This window comes from Maniola jurtina, chromosome 11, assembly GCF_905333055.1.
Source record: "Maniola jurtina chromosome 11, ilManJurt1.1, whole genome shotgun sequence".
In the NCBI taxonomy this organism is placed as follows: domain Eukaryota; kingdom Metazoa; phylum Arthropoda; class Insecta; order Lepidoptera; family Nymphalidae; genus Maniola; species Maniola jurtina.
The window spans coordinates 2,418,036-2,438,807 of NC_060039.1; the positions used below are offsets into that span (position 1 = coordinate 2,418,036).

General features: G+C 38.7%; 3 protein-coding genes across 5 annotated transcripts; 1 reads left to right on the plus strand and 2 right to left on the minus strand.

Moving 5' to 3' along the window:
- Nucleotides 1–452: 452 nt before the first annotated feature.
- LOC123869944 (spondin-2-like) lies at nt 453–7,578 on the minus strand. Its single transcript, XM_045913055.1, has 10 exons — nt 7,459–7,578; nt 6,503–6,679; nt 5,243–5,454; nt 4,544–4,735; nt 4,036–4,248; nt 2,908–3,162; nt 2,236–2,413; nt 1,565–1,637; nt 1,018–1,183; nt 453–630 (listed from the first exon to the last, which is right to left on the minus strand). The coding sequence occupies exons 1-10, from the start codon at nt 7,481–7,483 to the stop codon at nt 517–519; spliced, it is 1,605 nt and encodes a 534-aa protein (XP_045769011.1). The 5' UTR covers nt 7,484–7,578; the 3' UTR covers nt 453–516.
- A 1,155-nt stretch (nt 7,579–8,733) lies between these two features.
- LOC123869943 (spondin-1-like) lies at nt 8,734–16,488 on the minus strand. Of its 3 annotated transcripts, none has more exons than XM_045913052.1 (11): nt 16,351–16,488; nt 15,652–15,853; nt 15,199–15,410; nt 14,553–14,744; nt 13,715–13,921; nt 13,262–13,519; nt 10,626–10,806; nt 10,442–10,547; nt 9,776–9,947; nt 9,506–9,623; nt 8,734–8,983 (listed from the first exon to the last, which is right to left on the minus strand). In XM_045913052.1, the coding sequence occupies exons 2-11, from the start codon at nt 15,833–15,835 to the stop codon at nt 8,901–8,903; spliced, it is 1,713 nt and encodes a 570-aa protein (XP_045769008.1). In that variant the 5' UTR covers nt 15,836–15,853; nt 16,351–16,488; the 3' UTR covers nt 8,734–8,900. The 3 variants fall into 3 exon arrangements, with proteins under 3 accessions (XP_045769008.1, XP_045769009.1, XP_045769007.1); XM_045913053.1 differs by having other exon boundaries at nt 10,472–10,547; nt 16,355–16,487; XM_045913051.1 differs by having other exon boundaries at nt 16,355–16,487.
- A 903-nt stretch (nt 16,489–17,391) lies between these two features.
- On the plus strand, nt 17,392–20,473 carry LOC123869281 (engulfment and cell motility protein 1). The gene has a single exon (XM_045912126.1). It carries the CDS (start codon nt 17,509–17,511, stop codon nt 19,705–19,707), a length of 2,199 nt encoding a protein of 732 aa, XP_045768082.1. The 5' UTR covers nt 17,392–17,508; the 3' UTR covers nt 19,708–20,473.
- Nucleotides 20,474–20,772: the final 299 nt, after the last annotated feature.

A 20,772-nucleotide genomic window follows, 5' to 3' on the forward strand; every position in this document is an offset into this window, starting at 1 on the left:
GCCGCAGTTACACCAAGCAAACGTTTAAACCCAGACTTAGGTTTCTTTACCAGCATAATAACATTTACAATTTAGGATGATCTATTTAAAATCTTTTTATAAACATTTGCAATTGAAAAAGTCAAGAATCACAAGATGTCGCATCGAAATTCGAATTCCGATGACGTAAGAGCAAGCTCAATTTTTTTAAACTGATTTTACGGCTCTGGGTTCTTGTATGCCGATGCTTGCTCAAGCGGCTCCATTAGATTTCATTTGCGCAATGATTGCGCAGAATCACACTACTTATACCCATGACTTATACTGATTACTCCGTGTTGCTCGATCCACAGATAAGAATTCAAACATGCTTTGAATATATGTTATTGGTCTGTGCTTTGAATTTTGGTATAACGTATTGATTACATACTCTTTGAATTTTGGGTTGAAAAATGAAAAGATCAGTTAAAAAGTAAGTTTAGCAAATATTTTAATAGATTTTATTAGGTATCTAAATTAAATAAATATACTTAGCTACTAATTGCTATAACGGATAACTGTTTCTTCTTCTTCGCACTCCTCTTCACAAGGCGCCGTCTCGTGGTCCGAGTATTTATCAAAGCATTCTTCTGGAACCTCTACATCTGGACCCTAACAACAAAGATCAGTTTTTAATTCCCTATTGTTCTTTTTATAATGATTTGACGAGACTGCTACTGTCCTTTGACTAAAAAGGCGTTAACTGCAAAAACAAAAATTTGGAGTAATCGCCAAAAACGCTGTGAACTAAATGACAAGCGAATTGTGCCATACATTCGCGCTCTCGAATGTATGGCATGACTAAGTTTTTTGAATCTCGCGGGAATTCTTTGTTTTTCCGGGATATATCTAATGCACCACAGGGAGGACTCTTTGGTGTCACAGAATTTCGAGTTTGCCGGCCGGACACAGAAAGAGTTCCCACGGGACTTTTCCACGAAGTCCATATACTTACTTAGGCCAATTCGTGGACATCAGCTAGTAAAGGAAAAACCTTACATTTAGATCTTTCCCAACAGCGACCCCATCGACCACGTAGTAGCGCGAGCGCGTCTTGTACCCGATGTAAACGTTGTCGACACACTCCCCCGCGCACGGCTCCCACTCCTCCCACGCCGTCATCGGACACTCCTCGGACGCGTCCGGGTCTGGGGAATACTCCTCACTGGAAGGAATTATAGGCGACATAACATTATCACAGAATATATAATAGGATACGACACGATTGTGCAGTAGTGTACTCCTTCCACGCCGTCATCGGACTCTCCTCGGACGCATCCGAGTCTGGGGATTACTCCTCACTGGAAGGAATTATAGGCGTCATAATTACGACTCATCAATCGTGCCTTGTCGCTATTGAGACGGAACGCAGGAGTCGCAAGCCAGATTTTAGTTTGCCTGTCGTGTACCATGATTTCAACCCGTCATCGATACACGATTGACGTCACAGGACACTTCAAGAGGAGAAGTGTGTAGGCCACCGACCTTAAAATTGAAAAAAAAAAAACTACATTTACTGAACAAAAAAAAAAAATAAGTTGCTTACGTAGGTGGTGGCGTGGTTGACGGCGAAGTTTCACTTTGTACTGATTGCCCACTCACCGCTGCTCTATCCTCATCTAAAACACACATCCCAAGTTAAGACATTTTATAAGCACATAGATACTAAGTAATTTCTTTAAAGTAAGTAGTGGTCTCCTCTGGTGGCTAACTATAAGCCGCGCCGCCAACCGATTTAATGTTCCAGTGCGATGCCGTGTAGAAACCAAAGGGTTAGTAAATAAAGGGTTTAATAAAAACTGGCATATCCCTTCCGGGTTATCTTAGACCACATCATAACCACAGAGGTGAGATTGCAGTCAAGGGCTAACTTGTATCCAAAGACCTTACACTTACTAACTTGTATCAGAATAAAAAAATATTAGCACTTGACCGTTTTTTAACCCCCAACCCAAAAAGAGGGGTGTTATAAGTTTGACGTGTGTGTCTGTGTATCTGTGTATCTGTCTGTGGCATCGTAGCGCCTAAACGAATGAATCGATTTTAATATACTTTTTTTTGTTTGAAAGGTTGCTTGATCGAGAGTGTTCTTAGCTATAATCCAAGAAAATCGGTTCAGCCGTTTGAAAGTTATCAGCTTTTTTCTAGTTACTGTAACCTTCACTTGTCGGGGGTGTTATAAATTTTTAATTTACACTTGTTACCAATCACACTTACTCTCAGTGAGCTCCCGATCGTCACCGGGTGTGGAAGTCTCGCAGGCCAGGGTCGGATAGGTCCGCATGAGGTTGAAGTGTAGCTTCGCGAACGGTTTTGACTTCTCCCCCTTTGGCGCCGATTTGTTGATCACCGCTTCTGCTATAGGCTTCGGTGGCATTGTATCTTCATTGGGAGACTACAATGTTTAAAAATTCATTGAGCCAGATAGTTTAGCCTTTTACCTTATCTACTCCGTCAAATCGCACCCTGAACACATTAGTTGAAAACATCTATTTATATCAAGACAGGCAGTTCCGGCCTAAGCGCGCAGTAAGTATATTTACACGAAACATTTCGCGCTGTTTTGTTGGCAAAATTGATAGGAGTACAAAAATGTTCTCAAGCTGAAAACAAGAAAACCATTGCCAATCCAAATGAGCTTCAAATTGTGGTGTTAATATTAAGACATAAATTATTTAAACACATTTTAACAGGATCCCTATGAATGCGATGACAGCTTGAAGGTGGTCGAAGAAGATACATCATATAAAACTGTATGGTTCCATTTACCGAGTCTAGCAAAGAACTGGCCATAATTTTTGATATCACTACTTTTAATGGCCGAAACTTTTTGATAGGAACTGACTCTTATTTTTGACATGAAATGTTTTTGTTTGGGATTTTACTTACATCAAATTTTATGCCACTATCCGTGCCAGCATCAAGTGGGTAAATATTCAACGTATAACTCGGTGTCCATTTATTGGTAGTGAAGTCACATAGCTCCATATTGGACACGCCGAGAAACCAGTCAGGGGAGGGAATGATAGCAGTCACGAGGGACACTAGGTGATGTTCCCTGCTCACACGGAATATGGATCGCGTCACCATATTTGGTTTTGGTTGTCTCGATGCTTTTATAACCGTACGAACTGATACGCCAACCTGTTAATTAAATACACCAGTCAGTGATCAGCTAACTAATATCTTTTTACTCTCCAGACTACACTCAAGTACTCAGGTTGAAATCTATAGAGCGTTATTTGACTTCGCTTAGTCTTAAGTTTCAATTAAAACGAGACAGATTTATGCCAGCTGTATAACGCTGTCTCGTTTTAACGGTGTCTTTAACAGGGCTCTCTCCGTCACTCGTTTCATACAATCGTAGTTCCAATTTCATTTGAATATTAAGCAACCAAAGTCCATGAAATTTTGCAGACATATTCTTGAAACTAATATCTGTGTCTGTGGTGTTTTAGATTTTTCTAAAAATATGTAGTTTTAAAATTACAAGGGTTCAAATATTTGTATGAAAATTTTTAAGACCGCGTAACTTTGAAACCGAATATTTTAACAGAAATCTGGAAACCACAGACATAGATATTAGTTTCTAGAATATGTCTGCAAAATTTCATGGACTTTGGTTGCTTAATATTCAAATGAAATTGTAACTACGATTGTATGAAACGAGTGACGGAGACAGCCCTCTTAAGTCTGAGCAAAGTCAAAGTGCGCTCTATAGATCTCAGCCTCAGACTCTAGTTAACTTGTCAGAATCCTCTTATGCTCAAACTCTATTCAACTGGCCAGACTCAACAGTCTACCTACTCATCTGCTCAGACCTACTTAACTCTTCAGACAAGACTCAATTTCTGAGACTACTCAATTGCTCAGATACTACCTGCTCAGGCGCATTCATCTGCCAGACTTTATGTAATAAAATTTTATGTAATCTTATTTATTCCACTTTTCGTGAGTAAACGACGTACGTAGAATCAATTTAACTTCATTTAATACAATTAATCAAGATAATTTTACCTGATTTATCATATCCATTTCCAATTTAGTGGTGTTTCCTTGTTCTGCTAACATTTTGAGCGCCGCGCTGGCTTCGGCATTGAGGTTGAAAACGTTATAGTTTTGGTTGTGGGACGCCCCCACGACATCGCTGAAGTGTGGCGAAACTGCGAGCTCGTAATTGGGGAACATCTGCGGATGCGTGTGAGAGGACCAGATGCCTTCGAAAGTGAGCTTGAAAAGAACAGAGACAAGAAAAAATAAAAAAAGCATAAAGCTACTTACTAAGGTGCAAAATTCGTCGTATTCCCAGAAACACCCGAATCATTGAATCGTAAGAGCCCTAAACAATGCACTTGCATTTTGTACCTTGTCATAAACAAATAGGAGTCTATATCATGTGTATCATACGACCGTTGCCGAACCGTGACGAAGATTTCTATGCGCATTATTAATTTGGTTGTACTTTACTTACTTAGCATACTTTATATCTACCGCACGCTTACTACTTTAAACTCGCTTAACTTACTAAGTATTGAGCGTCTTCGCATGCTTCACAGTTAGCATTTTCCATCGGTTGCATGTCCTCCATGTTCCGGCGATCCTCGCAAACTGTCTTCGACAATGGCTCCACGAAGCTGTACCATACGTCCGGCATAACGGCCAACACCGCGTAAATTGTCACGCATTTGTTATCCTTCGGTGGCGCTATCCATTCCACCTGAAATTTTAAACTTCAAACCCTCGCTTTGGGTCGCAACCCTCTTTTTTGAGGCCCTGCTCTTAGCTTCTTCCTACATAACTTCAAACCAACTCTTTTACCACTAACACACCAATCTCCTCGATCGATCGAATCCATCACGATCAATCTAAATCTAATCAAATGATAAATGGATCAGATTAAATAAAATCGTGGAGACATGGACGAATAAATTTATTTCGACTATGGCTCTGAATTGATGAGGATAGTGGTGTAATGATTGGTACTACCTACCTACCTAATTATTTTTCAGCTTTTAGTACTACCTACATTAACTGCATCACTTAATTAAGTACATAGGTAGGTACTCGTACATTACAATAAAACACTTGAAAAAATAGGTACTTATTTCTCTACTCAGAGCTAATATTTTTGCCCTAAAAGAAGTTACCGAAAAAAGGCTACATACCATAGATTCAAGATTCAGATTTTGCTGAGGGGTTCTTTTTGCGCTTGATATGACTTTACCTGCACAGAAGTTTTCGCCGTCACATCTCTTTGGATAACAGTGTTGTTACAATTGGGACTCCAAACGGCATCCGAGTCGGGGTAGGGTCGGATTTGACCAGGGCTCAGGAGAATTGGCTTCCGGCGGTTCCTTTCATTTGGCTTCGTATCCCCGCGGGCAGATATGGTGAAGGCAATGAAGGTGGATACTCCATCCGTTGCAAACAAGCGAACTGAAAATTTTATGTGTACCTAACTAACGATCTTCGCTAATCAGCTTCGCTCGGCAAAAATAGAAATTCTCACGTGGACAGTCACATCTTTCGTGCTAAGGGGAGAAGTTGGGTTTATTTTTCTTTTACATACATTTGGTTGAAGGCTTTGACAGTTATAGCGTAGGTACACCTAGTTAACACACCAATCTTTCGGCGAATCCATATTGCATACAGGTAAGTACCACTTATAATGTACCACTCAGTGCTCAGTGGTAGGTACTGCTACCGTTCCTACACGTAGTGAATACCTACTTCGCAATCCTTCGCTGCTTTGCAAAATTTTAAAGCTCATCAGGAAATAGAAGCATTGAACTTATATGTAGGTAGTTAGGTCGAACTAAACTGGTGCGTTTCAACTTGGGAGACGGATGCGCCAATGTTCGCGACAGGTCGACATGGCAAATGGGGTAGGGGACGCCCCGCATACTCGCACAGTCCCCGCGCTAACCTAGTGCGGGTTAGCGCGAGTGACGTGCGGGTGATCGGGGCATCCCCCCGCCTCATACCTACCTACCCAGAGAAGTAAATGTCTCATGTTCGAATAGCACTTGCATCAAACCTTATGGTGCATCTTCTCTCTTGCATCCTTTCTCTCGTTTGAGACGAACACGCAACAACTTTGATATAACAAGTGTAAATTAAAAATTTATAATACCTACCCCCGACAAGTGAAGGTTACAGGAACTAGAAAAGAGCTGATAACTTACAAACAGCTGAACCGATTTTCTTGAATTATAGCTAAGAACACTCTCGATCAAGCCACCTTTCAAACAAAAAAAAACTAAATTAAAATCGGTTCATTAGCTTAGGAGCTACGATGCCACAAACAGATACACAGATACACACGTCAAACTTATAACACCCTTCTTTTTGGGTCGGGGGTAAAAAGGTACATTAAGCGCTATACAAGCATTGCTTCGTTAGCTTACATGACGCATGCTTCTATGCAAGACGTGATGAAAGTGCACCAGTGTAGTTAGACTCGATAGTCAAAAAATTATCATACCGGTATAGTTTTTGTTCGGAATGTACTTAGTATCATATATCTCGAGGATATCGACCTGGAATCGATTATCCGGTGGCAAGGGTTCCGTTTTGGTTCCCAACGGCCGACGGTCGCATACCTCATCGCAACAACAGACTTGAAGAAAAAGAAACCAGCAAAGCAACTGCTTGTAATATCCTGAAAAATCATTATTTATATGATATTGAAAAAAAAATTATATAAAAATAGCGAGCAAACGCGTGTCACCTGATGTTAAGTGATAACCGCCGCCCATGAACATTTGCAGCACCAGAAGAACCGCACATGCGTTGCCGGATTTTGAATGATTTGACGAATGATGCAGCAATGGTGGTCTCCAGTTTAACAGACTCAATGGCCACAGATATTATACCATTTGGGGGATGGGAAGGGGGGGAACTGGCTCTCCAGCTCGCAGCCAGAACACATGGGATGCTTTGCGGCTGGTGACGACTGGAGTGTAGTCGCTAGCCATCACCGGGCCCGGAGCGACTGCCACGCTGGCTAAGTGTGGATTAGTAGACTTCACACGCCCTTAAATGAAGGTACAACTCTCAGGCATGCAGAATTCCTCACGATGTTTTCCTCCTGCACCGTTAATTGATGAACACAAGTTACTTACTCCGAATAAGTAGGTACTTAGAGGTGTGTGCCCAAGATTGAACTCGAATAAGAGATCAAAACCTCGTATTAGGTATTGATAAAACGTATTTATATGTAAGTAATAGCGATGGGTGCCCTCCAGCGCTTAGGACGATATTTGGTGGTGGTGGGACTAGCAGTGGCTGGGTAAATGGCTGGGCGACGGACTTACGAATCCAAGTTGCAACTAATTAGTCTACCACATGCCACAAAGTGGTCTGAGGGACATGCCTATGAAAGTAGGTACTTATCCACAGACTGGCGTGATGTTTCTAGTAGGATCTGCATGTACTTACCAACAATATTGAGTCCAGTTTTCATTGCACAGATGCAATTTGGCACACGTAACACTAGTAAGATGAGCTGGAGTATGTCGGTCAATTGTCGCCTGCCGACTGAATTTGAGCTAATTAAGAGCTTAGCGCACTGAATGACGTGTTGAGTTACACCACATTTTTATGTACTTTTTTTAAATTGAAAATATTTCAATAAACTTAAAGCTAGTCTAATTACTATACCTATAAATCATACCCGCGTGGAATGGTGCCAACAATACTGGCTGCATTTCCACGCTGGACAGCCAAAGTTTTATATTCTGATAGTTGTTCCTCCTACTAGAGATTAATGGAAGGGGTTACGAAACTCAGTAATGAATAACAGACTCAGAGTAGTGGGTAGTGGATTCGTCTGCAGGATCTTTTGACCTATAGGATTAGGATAGGTAACTACTTTTCTTCTCGAAAAATTAGCCTGTCTATGTCGAATTCTAGTCTGGTGGGAGACTTCGGCCGTGGCTAGTTACCACTCTACCGGCAAAGCCGTGCGGCCAAGCGATTTAGCGTTCCGGTACGATGCCGTGTACAAACCAAGGGGCATGATTTTAATAATAAAAACTGCCATACCCCTTCAAGGTTAGCCCGCTTCCATCTTAGACTGCATCGCCACTTACCACCAGGTGAGAATGCAGTCAAGGGCTAATAATGTACAAGACATTGTAATGGAATTAAAAAAAATGTGTCTAAAGGTATTGTAATAGATGGACAGACGGGCACGTTCAGGGACATATTTATGTGGTAGGTACCTACCTACATTTTTGGAGTTGAATCAGAAGTTAATGAAGTCTCAACAAAAAACAAAAACAACCCATATCTTTTGAAAATTGTTGATTTTAAGAAGCTAAGGTAGGTACACAAGTTTACTTAAATACCACCAATTTTGTAGGTACATCGTATTCGTGTTAGGATTATTAAAAAAATCATAAAAATAGTAAAACATTTATTGATGCTATATATACCTACTTATCTACTAATGTGATTATTATTAGATATGCAAGTAGATTACGAATTCACAAATATTGATACTCTGGTAGGTACGCTAACTGTACACACATCTTACATTATGTGGCCGTTAATATCCAATTTGTATTTCCTACAGACTACAGTCGCTTGTTACCACTTACCAGCTTGCATCTTTTAACGCGCTTTGGAGATCGCTCAGTGCCCACCGTAACTTTTTGCTGAGATACAATAGCGTAGCGACTAGCGATAAACGAGACAAAATACTTTTTGATAATAATTGTTATTAAAAAGTATTTTGTCTCGTCGCTGGCCCGTGTAACTTTGCCCACGATTCTGTATCGCTACTGTCGCGGAATAACGAAATTCGTTCAAAATACGCGCGATACAAAAAGTGCCAGGGCCCAGGGCCGACCCCAAGCTTGACTAGACTAGACTTTTCTCTACAAGTATCTGCGTTTGGACGCAACATGTCTCTTGGAATTCCATGCATGTCCAGGGGCTACAGGCATCATTCTTCTCTCCGCTGAAAAAATAATTCGATGTAACAAATACGCTAACTGGTAATAGTGTTTTATCATGCCAACTAACTAAGATTTAAATTATATTTTTCTTTATTCAAAGATCAGACTAAACTAACAAAATACGTAACTTGGGTATTAATATGATCTAGTAGTGACCTTTTATAAATAATTCATGAGGTTAAATCATTATTATTAACAGATGAAAATTGGTCTGAAAATTGGTCACAAGTCTGAGTTTTTGTTATGTAAAATACTTGTAGTAGGTAGGTGCCTACGTATAAAAAGGCAATAACAAATTAGACAGAGTATTAGAATCTTTAACACAGTATTTTTAAGTATTTAGGTAGAAAAAGATTCTACCTGACTTCGGCAATCTCAATCAAGTATTAAAGCCGCCTTTGCATGATGTTATTTATTTAACCTTTGATTATAATGTTGTATTTACTATTTTATCATGTGTGTTTGTGTGTGCCTACATATTATGTAATAAAATATGTTTCCTATTATTGCTGTGTTTTACGTACACGTTAAATCATCCTTTTCTTCGGGCTCTGAACAGTCGTCCTCACACTCGTCCCTCTCGAAGTCATCGTAGTGGTTCTTACAAAACCGTGGTACCTCTTTCCTTGTAGATGGATCAGCCTGGTTAAGATATCTTTCATTAAGTATTCCACTTGTCAAATAATTTAGTTAAATATTTTTTGTAGTTTTGGATGGTATGGATATATTTAAGATACCCTTTTCAGGTTAGCCCCTTGGACAAGCGCTAACTTATTGAAAATAGTGATACTTACGTCAGGGTCATACTTTTCAACAGCAATACCATCTACTAGATGGTACCGCTCTCTCCACTTGTAGCCATGAAGTTTGCCGTTCTCACATTTGCCGTCGCAAGGGCTCCATTCCTGCCATTGAGACATTGGGCAGTCCTCCGAAGATTCGGGATCAGTTACTATTGGAGCTTCACTATAAATAACAACCCTTTAGCATTAAAATTTTACTAAAAAATTCTAAAATTTAAATGATTAAAATATTATAATATTGTGGAAATATGAGTCAATGATATAATTTTTACTTACCGACACCAATTGAAAAAATAAATATTTCTTTTAAAATATTATTTTAATTATTTATGAGTTAACGACGATTTTAGTCTTTATTGATGCCACGCATAATATATCTACTGGTGTAAAATAAATGTATGGTGCCAAGTAAGCATTTGTCTAAGTAATTTATCACAAATTATGATCTCCAGTAATTACTTACATTAAATTTACCGCTAAGATATAAATTACCAGTAAAATGTAAAGGTTTGGCCATGGTTTGACAAATGTAGAGACCAATATACATGCATGACGAAAAATACTTTTGAGATTTTTGCTGCTGTAAATATAAATCATGATATTTTGTTGTCGTAGTGGGTGGATGGTCTGGATGATCGTATTAATCATAAGCCTCACCCCCGACGTCGGGCTAGATCGGATCGGTACCTGGATGGCTCTTCAGGTTCGGAGGGCTCCTCGCCTCCTTCTGTGGTCGTTTCTTCTGTAGATGGTCCTGGTTCTTCTGGCAAGTTTAGAAAAAAACCTATTAACATAAATTCCGGAAAAAATATACCTACCTAAAAAAATCAAAAACATTTACCGGTAGTTTCAGATTCCTCTTCTTTGCATTCTCTATGGTAAGTTCTAATCAACTTTATGTGCAATCTTCCGAAAGGATGGAGGTCTTTCATGTCCATCTCGTAAAATGGCGAGTTTTTGTCATATGTACTCATTTGAACTCTCGAAACAGCATCTTGAGGAAATGTTTCGAAGTTTGGAGACTAGAGAGAAGAGCATTAAAACTGATTTATACCCTTATTTTAGAAATTAAGACTAACTAATAAAAATCATCTGCATATTTCGGAGAAAGTTCTGAGAAATGTGTAGCAGAAGTAGGTACACTCGGAAAAATAATTCGCTTGGCAGAGCATACTAATGCGCGCGTATGTATAACACACAAAGATACGACCCGATGCTATCCGATAATAGATACACTCACACTTACTACACTCACTCACACTTCTAGATAACCTTACCAGTCGTATAGGGTTGCAAATTTCACATTCGTCAACATAGTTCTGATGGCCGAGTGGTAATAGTGTTGAAGTTCTTAAATATGGCGTGAGTTCTAATCCTAGTGGGGGATTGCTTTTTTATTTTTGCAATTATTTATTTTGTCTTCTTTATACAGTCAAAATTATCATACTTTCAAACAATATAATTATAAGCAAGAAAAAACAAAAATAATAACACTTTTCTATTTTAGAAGTTATTTATTTGTCTTTTGTGCAGTTCATAAATTATTATAATAAGCAAGAAATAAATAAGACGCTTGTCAAAAAATTAACACATCAAGTTAACAGAAGGTATACAAAAGAGGAAAAAAAATTGACATACTTTATCTACTCCTATTACTCCTATAGTAATTTAAAACCAATATCGATGTGAAGTATGCTAAAAGTCGGTCAAGTATGAACGTAATGTTTTATTTACGTTTTGGGTTACTTTTAGGTTTGTGAGATGAATCAACATGTTAATTACTTAGTTAGAAATCAAAATCAATTATAACTTCTAACTGCAATAACAATAACATCACTCACAAATAGAATTAAATTAATTACCTATACTTTATTTAATAATGTATAAAGGTAGGCCACCCTCGTAAGCTATTACTTTTTGTAATCGACTCGTCATGTTAGTAACCATATTCCAGCAAGTCTATGCTGCCCCACAGAGACTCCCAGGTTGAAGTTACCACTTTATTCAAAGTATAATATATCGTTTACCTGTTGTTCTATTATTATAGTATTTTACGTCCATCCTTGTCCGACTCAAAAGATTTTTCATTATTAATAATAACAACGTAATTACATCAGTCAAAGTTTATATATTTCATTGCAAAATGAAAGTCTATGGTCCTGGTGCAAACCATTCGTAATATTTTCTTCGTAATGTATTCCGGCCGCACGCAAATGCTTCCGCACAGTTTGTAGAACTACATTGTGCTTGGTCGCTGTCAACCAAATTTTTAAAAAGGAATCCACGCTATGCATTGCAACGATTTCTTGGTGGTGATGTGACTCCATCTTATAAGCTGATGGTTTGGGCCCTGGTCAACAATTGTCTACATGCCCCGTTTCTCCGTAGTGACAGACCCACAAGCGCACGGTATTCATCTGTAAATGATTATATCCTGGATTAATACATAGGTTACTTTTTATCCCGGAAAATTAATGAGTTCCACGGGATTTTTAATAACCTATATACACGGGAATGAAGTCGCGGGCATCAACTAGTATTTAGTATATTGGTTACATTGTTATATTATAATGCGTCTGATTAAAAGTATTAAATGGACTAAAAACATTAGGCTAACATTTAGAAAATACTAAATGCACATAAGTAAAACCATAAACATAATTTCAATACGAGTAGGTTATATTTGTTTACTTACCGATATCATCGATTTCGGTTATCGAAATATTCCACTCAAATAACAATCTCTGCTTTTTAAACAAAGATAAATAAATGTTCCATGGTGGTGAGAAGTTCAGTAGTTATTCAGTGTGAAAAATAACACAATACACCATAAATGAATTCACTACTAGGATCTATTAATCCGCGTGCTCAAGTTCTATTTGACAATAATTTATAAAATAGGTAGGGTAGATTTAAAAAATGGGACATCAACTTGATATTGCTATTCTGTAATCTATAGGTATACCTACACCGCATAATTTATCGTTTTGTGGGTTCGAAACATTTCAGTGATGAATAGACCTTAACTGTCTTGTTTTAAAGCTTAAATTCGTCCACATATCTACAGCCAGCACTGCAAGTGAAAACTGCTAATTAAAGTCGTGAATTTTAGACGTTATCTCAAGGTGGTTTAAGGCCATTTTACTCTGACATAATTGTGCTTCGACGATCGGATTCTATCAGCGTGGGTAAGCGGCAATACTACCTAGTGCCTGCTGTGGGGAAGTCAGCGAAATATGTAATTTGTAATTATTTCAAGTAGGTATGGTGAAAAGAGACCGACAATTCATTAAAGAGAGATAGGTGTAAAATAATAAGTAAACGAGTTATGCACACACATAATGCTTCGTTGTGTTGCCTGCTTACCGATTTGTTTTGCTTTGTGTACAAGAAAAGTCAGAAAAGGTTTGAGTGCAAGTACTTATTCAAGCCCTGTTGAATTACAAACGACCAAACACATAATAATCTGAAACTCACTTCATAAGACACACCACTGTCTGTCCCAGCATCCCACGGATATAAATTCAATTCTCTTTCCTTCAACCAGGTTTGATCTTCTTGGCACAATTCAAATCTAGTCACCCCCAGAAACCAGTCGGGAGAAGGATGAATTGCAATGGCGACTGTGAAGAGATGGTTCGTTTGGTCTGTACGGAAGAAAGCGTAAGTCGGGTTGCTCATCTTAGGGTAACCGTGACCTTTGCCCTTGATGAGTGTACGGATTCCATCTCCTATCTGCGCCAAAAAAGAGTGGTATCAAACTTTCATCTAATAATACATACATATTCTGTAAATTTTTAGGGTCGAGTTAGCCGTTTCAGCACTTGGCATCTGCGATGCTATTTGCACGGCAACAGAGGTTATTGAGACCTTTAAATTAATTGGCTGTTGTGGATAATTTGTAAACTAAAGTAAAAGTAATGTTATCACCTTTTCTCTAATTTCTCCTTCCAGTTTGCTACTGTTTGCGTGCTCTGCAAAATCCCTAAACCCTTCTGTCACTAAAGAGCCTGGCGACCATAAGATGAAGTCAGCTGCATGAGAAGCGCCGACTAAGTCACTGTACCGCGGTAACCAATCATTTTCTGGATAGAGGCGTGGATGCGTGTTTCGTGACCAAATTCCTGTAAAGGTTAGCTGGAAGGAAAATTATTATTTCCGTATAATTTTTTAAGTAGAAGTGAAATATGTATTAAGGATTAACTGGTTTGGTGGTGGATTTTGAAATACTTTGGTATTTTCGCAAACGTCCTTTCCATCAAAGTTGTAACCGTCACCATTTAAAGCTGGGACACACCAAACGCGTATGCAGTACGTAAGCGTAGACGTAGCGCGTACCATGACGTTGTAATGTATGGAACTGTATGAGATGTGACATACCGCTTGCGTGACGTGAACGTTCGCGTAGACGTAATGCGTGCTGTCATGTCTATGGATTCACGCGCGTCACTACGCGCGTGGTCACGTGTACTTGCTTGGTTTGAATCGGCCTTTAAGTGGATTTTTCATCACAATTAGGTACCTAAGTACAGATCTCAGAATTACAAAACTCTCAGATTTCAGAATTGTTAAGGCAGTTTTGTAAATTTCGTGACAGTGATCAAGGGTAGATCACCTGACGCGGTGTACGGTGATTTCAAGAGAGTTTGATACTACTAGGTACCTGCCAGTTGGATATGGACGAATTTGAGTTTAGACAACAGTTTTTACAAAATAAATATTAATTTGTGTATTGATAGAGGTAAAAGCAAAGGCAAAAGGCTCGAACCTCATACTTTGCCTCGTCACATATCTGGCACTCATAATTCAGCTGTGGTGTGACATCGTCCGGTTGCCGCATGTCTTCGCAAAGTATCTGCGTCAGCGGCGCGCCGTCTTCAAACCACACGTCTTCGTTTTCAACCACCATCGCCCGTAATGTTATACAGCCATTGCCGGATTGCGGAGCTTGCCAATAAACCTTCCAATAAATTAAAATTTTAAAAACTTCACTTCATTTCATTTTCAGTAATTAGCTTTCAATATGAAAATTGGAATAGTTGTTAATATATACCTACCTGGTAGTGGCCCAACATCATTGGAATCAAAAAACCGTTTTTTTTTTAATTTTATGAATAACTAGGTACTATACTGAGTGGGGTACTCTAAGAAAAGGTACCTGTATATCCTAAAACAGGTTTTTATTTATTTTTATGCATAGTAATTTTTGATTTATCATGCAAAATATCGAAAAAAAAATACCGTTTCTTCCCTCATCTCCAAAGTTTACCTATCTAAATATCTAAAATAATTTATGGTTAGTAGAAATGTAAAAATATTTTAGTAATTAATCAAATAAAGTTAGTTTTGCGGAACTCTCGGTGCGCGAGTCTGACTCGCACTTGACCGGTTTTTTCAAATAACGTGTGACTTACCTCGACTGAAGATTTAGGAGAGGACATTGTGTGCTCTACAGAATACAGACAGCGATCACTGAACTTCGCAGTAAGTGGGTTCAAAGGCCTCAACTCTCCCGGATACAGGGATATCACTCTCCTTGGGTTTTTTGGATCCGGTTTGATGTCACCTTCGGCGGATATCATGAAACCTGTGAATCTGGAATCGTCATCCGTCTCGACTATTTTCACTAAAATAAATAGACATCTTATAAACCCAGAAGTTACCTGTTGGCGTAACAAGGACATAGAAATAGAAATTTAAAGATTTTTAGATAGTAAGAGCCCTGGACAATACATGGAGGGAATGCTAAAACATGAGAAGTGCTTGCATCACGTTAAGTAATATGCGACTGGCATTGGATTTATTTTTCTTCAGTTTCAAGTTTCGTGACGCGCATTGTCACAATTTATTATTTATCAGCAAGTTACCTATATATAGCTGTTCCGGAATGTACGTTCCCTCACTTCCGTCTACAACCAATTTGAAGCGGCCATCGGCAGGCTGTGATTGCGTTGTTGAGGCATACGGTCTTCTGTCGCAGCGGAACCCAAAAGTTCCATTTTCCACGCAAACAATCAGGACAATAACAATCCATGATTTATGTATTCTCATCTTACGGTATAATATAGTCTGAAATATAGGTAGGTACCTAGGTATTTATTAAAAGAAATTGGAAACTTATCTAACTAACCACATTACTTAATTCTAAGATATCTATTTTTTTAAAAGCTCCAATAAACTTCAATATTTTAGTCAATCAACTTATAACCACATACAGGATATAAGTTAATTGACTATCTGAACTTGTTACATGCGTCCAATTGAAAAATTTAGCTATGAGGCAGCTGTCAAATTTTAGGTCTAAAAATTTGTCAGTTAAGTAGTAAAATCTGAACTGGGCCTTATTGTGTGATAATAATGTGACCAATCGTAAGATTCTGTGAATGAAGCCCTGACCAATTTTTAGTCTAAAAATAGGGCCCTGCCCTAGTGTGGTAAATCAATTATTATTGATCATTTTCAAAAAAAACTAATATTATTTCTAAAGTACCTCATGTATTTAATTAATTTTATCTGTTTTTATATTTTAAATTGAAAATTTAATTTAGATAATATTACGTGGGCACTTACTGCTTTAGAAATGTTTTACTGGCTTTGATGATGATTATAACAAACGCAGTGCAATAATGAACATCATAGGACAAAATGAAGCAATTAATTAAAACAGAAATGCAGAAATGCCCTTATGGTATTAAATAACGGCTATTATAGCCATGACTCGTGTTGCCTTTCATCATATTAATAAAACCTAGAAAGTTGACCTCATCTCATAATGGAGATAATTAGTAGTTGAAATTTTTTGTCATCAGTCCCTATTGAATGCATTTTAAAACATAGGGTAATGTAGGTAAGTTAAAAATACGTTATTTTTAAAATATAGGTAGGTAATCTACCTTAGTAAGTAGTCATACACCTTTCATTAAAAGAAATGTAACTAGCTAGTTATATTATACTTAACTACCTACTACATAATTTTTGGAGTGGTGATAGAGCTGATGTAGGCCAGTGATTCAGCGGTTCGGGGTTCGTTTCCAAGCGCGCCTCGGGAAATTTACATAGGAGGTAAATGTACGTTGGACTTCGTCTGTGGTGGCGTTTGCTGGCGCGCGTGTTGTGCCTTCTTGGAGTGTTTCTTTGTTAAAGTAGAAGTGGCCGGTTTTTGTGTTCTGCTGGTGTTTATTGGTGGTGGAACTGACTGGGAAACGCTCTAAAGGGGCGCTGCGTGTATGTCGGCGCGCCGGCACAGACGAAGTCCATACATATACATATAGTTTCCATAACTTGTAAATAACTACAAACTTGACATTGGCTAATCAGTGTAAAGCCAGACGAGAGAGAGAAAAAAAATGTACGTTTTAAGAAATGAAATTTTTATTTATCACTTGCTTTAACGGTAAAGGAGGAAACTGGAAAGTGAAAAACAAAATAATCCCAAAATTCAAATGCGATCATTCTAAATATTTCTAGCTAGACGATCCGATTCTGTCAAAAGTTCGCTAAATCGTATTCACTTGATTCGATCTTCTCAATCGAGTTGAAACGTTCATCCCTATCCACTCACCAATGTCATTGGCATTACAATAGGAAACGTCACTGTCAATCAGCGTTGTGTGAGTGTGAGTGTGGAATGTCATTGTTGATATTTTTGGGTTTGCCTTTTTGGACAAATTAAGAATTCTGGAGGCGCATTCGTGTCAAGGAAGTGTTTGTCAAATGGTGAATAAATGTCTGTGAAGCCAATAAAAATGCCGTCGGCGACGAAAGATTCTACTATTCTGAAGATCGCGGTGGAAATGCTCAACGCGCCCGACAAGGTGCCGCAGTTGATTGAATTCGACCAAAGTCAGCCTCTTTCCAGTATCATTCAGCTCCTGTGCAAGGCGTGGGGCCTTCCTGACCCCGTCAACTACGCTTTGCAATTCTCAGAAAGCAACAATCAGAACTATATCACTGAAAAAAATCGCAATGAAATCAAGAACGGATCCGTGTTACGTCTCGAGCAGTCCCCTGCAAAGACGGTTCAAGACATCCTGGCCAAGATCAACACGGGCACGGAGGCCGAACAAACAACAGCATTGACCAAATTATCCACAGTAAGCAGCGATCTCACATTCGCCCTTGAATTTATCAACAAGAAAGGTTTGTCACTCATCATACACAATATAGAGTCAGGAAAGTTCAAAGGTAGCAGCTTGAAGTATGCCTTAGTCACGTTCGTGGAACTCATGGATCATGGTATAATATCTTGGGACATTTTACAAAACCAGTTCATCAATAAGGTTGTCAGCTTTGTTAGCAACCAAACAAATGCACAAGACCCAAAGATCATTCAATCGTGCTTGTCTATTCTTGAAAATATTGTACTTAATAGTTCTGGAAAGAACTCCCATGTTGAGAAGGAGATTACCATACCTAGTCTCATTTCACATTTGGAAAATCAAGACATTATTATACAGCAAAATGCAATAGCACTCATCAATGCTATTTTCTCAAAAGCAGACATCACTAAAAGGAAGACCATAGCTGCCACATTGTGCTCTAAGCAGGTCAGAAATAAGATTTATGAGAACCTCATTACTAAGAATGTCTCTAAGGAGGGATTGGGTACTGAATTAGCACACCAACTTTATGTATTACAAACACTGACATTAGGGTTATTGGAGCCCAAAATGCGCACTCGAGCAGATGCCCAGGAACAAGAATCACAAGAAAAAATTAAGGAACTCAGAAAGTTTGCATTTGAAAATGATAACAACACCAATATTGAGGTCACAACTAGACGCCAGACTGGAAGCTTGTCAAAAGACTTTAAAAAACTTGGTTTCAAATGTGAAATTGATCCCATTAAGGACTTCAGTGAGACGCCGCCTGGTGTTTTAGCATTAGATTGTATGTTGTACTTTGCTAGGAACCAGCGTGAAGACTACACTAAAATTGTTCTAAGAAATAGTTGCAGAGCTGATGAACAAGAGTGTCCATTTGGTAAAACTAGTGTAGAGTTGGTTAAGCTTTTGTGTGACATACTGCACATTGGGGAACCACCGAGTGAACAGGGACAGACATATCATCCTCTCTTCTTCACTCATGACCATCCATTTGAGGAACTATTTTGTATTTGCATAGTCATACTCAATAAGACTTGGAAAGAAATGAGAGCTACTACAGAAGACTTTGTTAAAGTACTCAGTGTTGTGAGAGAACAAATAAGCAGGGCACTGGCTGCATCCCCAAAGAGTTTCGAGAAATTCAAACAAAAGATCAAAGAGTTGACGTACAATGAAATAACACATCTATGGCAGCAAGAGCGCACCAATAGAGAAGTCTGGGAGTCCCACGCTAGACCAATAGTTGAGTTGAAAGAGAAAATAACCCCTGAAATTATAGATCTCATTCAGCAACAAAGACTAGGAGTACTAGTGGGCGGCACAAGGTTTAAGAAGTACATGAAAATCAATAGAAAGGATCGGTTTTGGTTTGTTAGATTATCACCAAATCACAAAATACTGCACTATGGAGACTGTGACGAGAAAAGTACACCAAGTCTAGAAGAACTGGGAGCAAAATTAGCAGTCTCTGATATTAAATGTGTGGTAGTTGGTAAGGAATGTCCTCATATGAAAGATTTGAAAGGCAAGATAAGCAGTCCACATTTGGCATTTTCCCTCATATTGAAGGCTGCTGAAGTTCCATCTTTGGACTTTGTAGCTCCGGATGAGCAAATTTTCGATTACTGGACAGATGGTATCAACGCTTTGTTAAAAGAAAAGATGACAAGCAAATCTTTTGAGAATGACTTGGAAACTCTGCTATCTATGGATATTAAAGTTAGATTGCTTGATGCTGAGGGTATAGACATACCACAGGACCCTCCACAGATACCACCAGAGCCTGAAGATTATGATTTTTACTACGATAATAACTAATCTGTAAATATGACGAAAGTTGTAAATAGGGCTTCAACCTACATTCTTTATTGCATAAGAGATAAAAGCCACGAGGTGCTGCTGTCCTTTATCTAAAAGGCAGTTAACTACAAAGAATAGTTTGTGAGTTATCACTAAAATATGGGAATTTAGAAAATGTGATGTTTAAAAAAAAAGTCCTATCTAAAACTACTCTAAACTAAACATTTTGGGCCTACACAGCCACAGCATTCGTTTTTAGAAACACTACTTTTGCAGTTAAATGCTTTTTGAAAAAAGGACAAACACCCAGTAGAAGTGAAGCTTTTTGAGTATTGTATGTACCATTTTGTCTCACTTGTTCACGTGAGCATTAATTGCAAGACTGCCAATAAGGGCCGGCGCACATATGGCGGAGCGCAGCGCAGAGCATTCCCGCGAAGTTTTCTAATCGCGTGACACATTACGCAAATTTCTACCAGAGAATGCGCGAGCACGCGCGGGACTGCGCGAGTATCCGCACGGATGCACAATTGATTTTAGATATTATTTCAATGAGGACAATGTCGATAATACTTTCGACTGTGTAAAATACTCGGCGCTGCGCTCCACCATATGTGCGCCGGCCCTTACGCATTCATTTGTTGGTTTTACTTTTGGCCAGACAGATATCCATCCCAGTTGTCCATTAAGTACTTAGCTGCGCTCCAAAGAGGTGTGTGCTGTGTCTACCAAATTGTACCTCAAAGGATACCTATAGTACCCGATGCGGGCGAGCGCGGGTGACATGCATGTTAGCTTTTTCAAAAAAACTATTTAAAATTTAAAATAATAAAACAGATATTTGACTCATTCGACGTCACACGATCTCTTCCGAGCAGCCATCTTGAATCGATTTGTATAAATACGGCTGCTTGACGGTTTTTAAGCCAGTCTCGCTCCGACTCGAGACTCAACGACTATTAAATACTTTTGTGTTTAGGTCGCCATTTTGATTGAGTGGTTGCAATAGCAATTGCGCCCCGATCAAATTAATATTGCAGTTAGATTATTTAGAGATTAAAACTCTGGATAAGCCTCCACGCG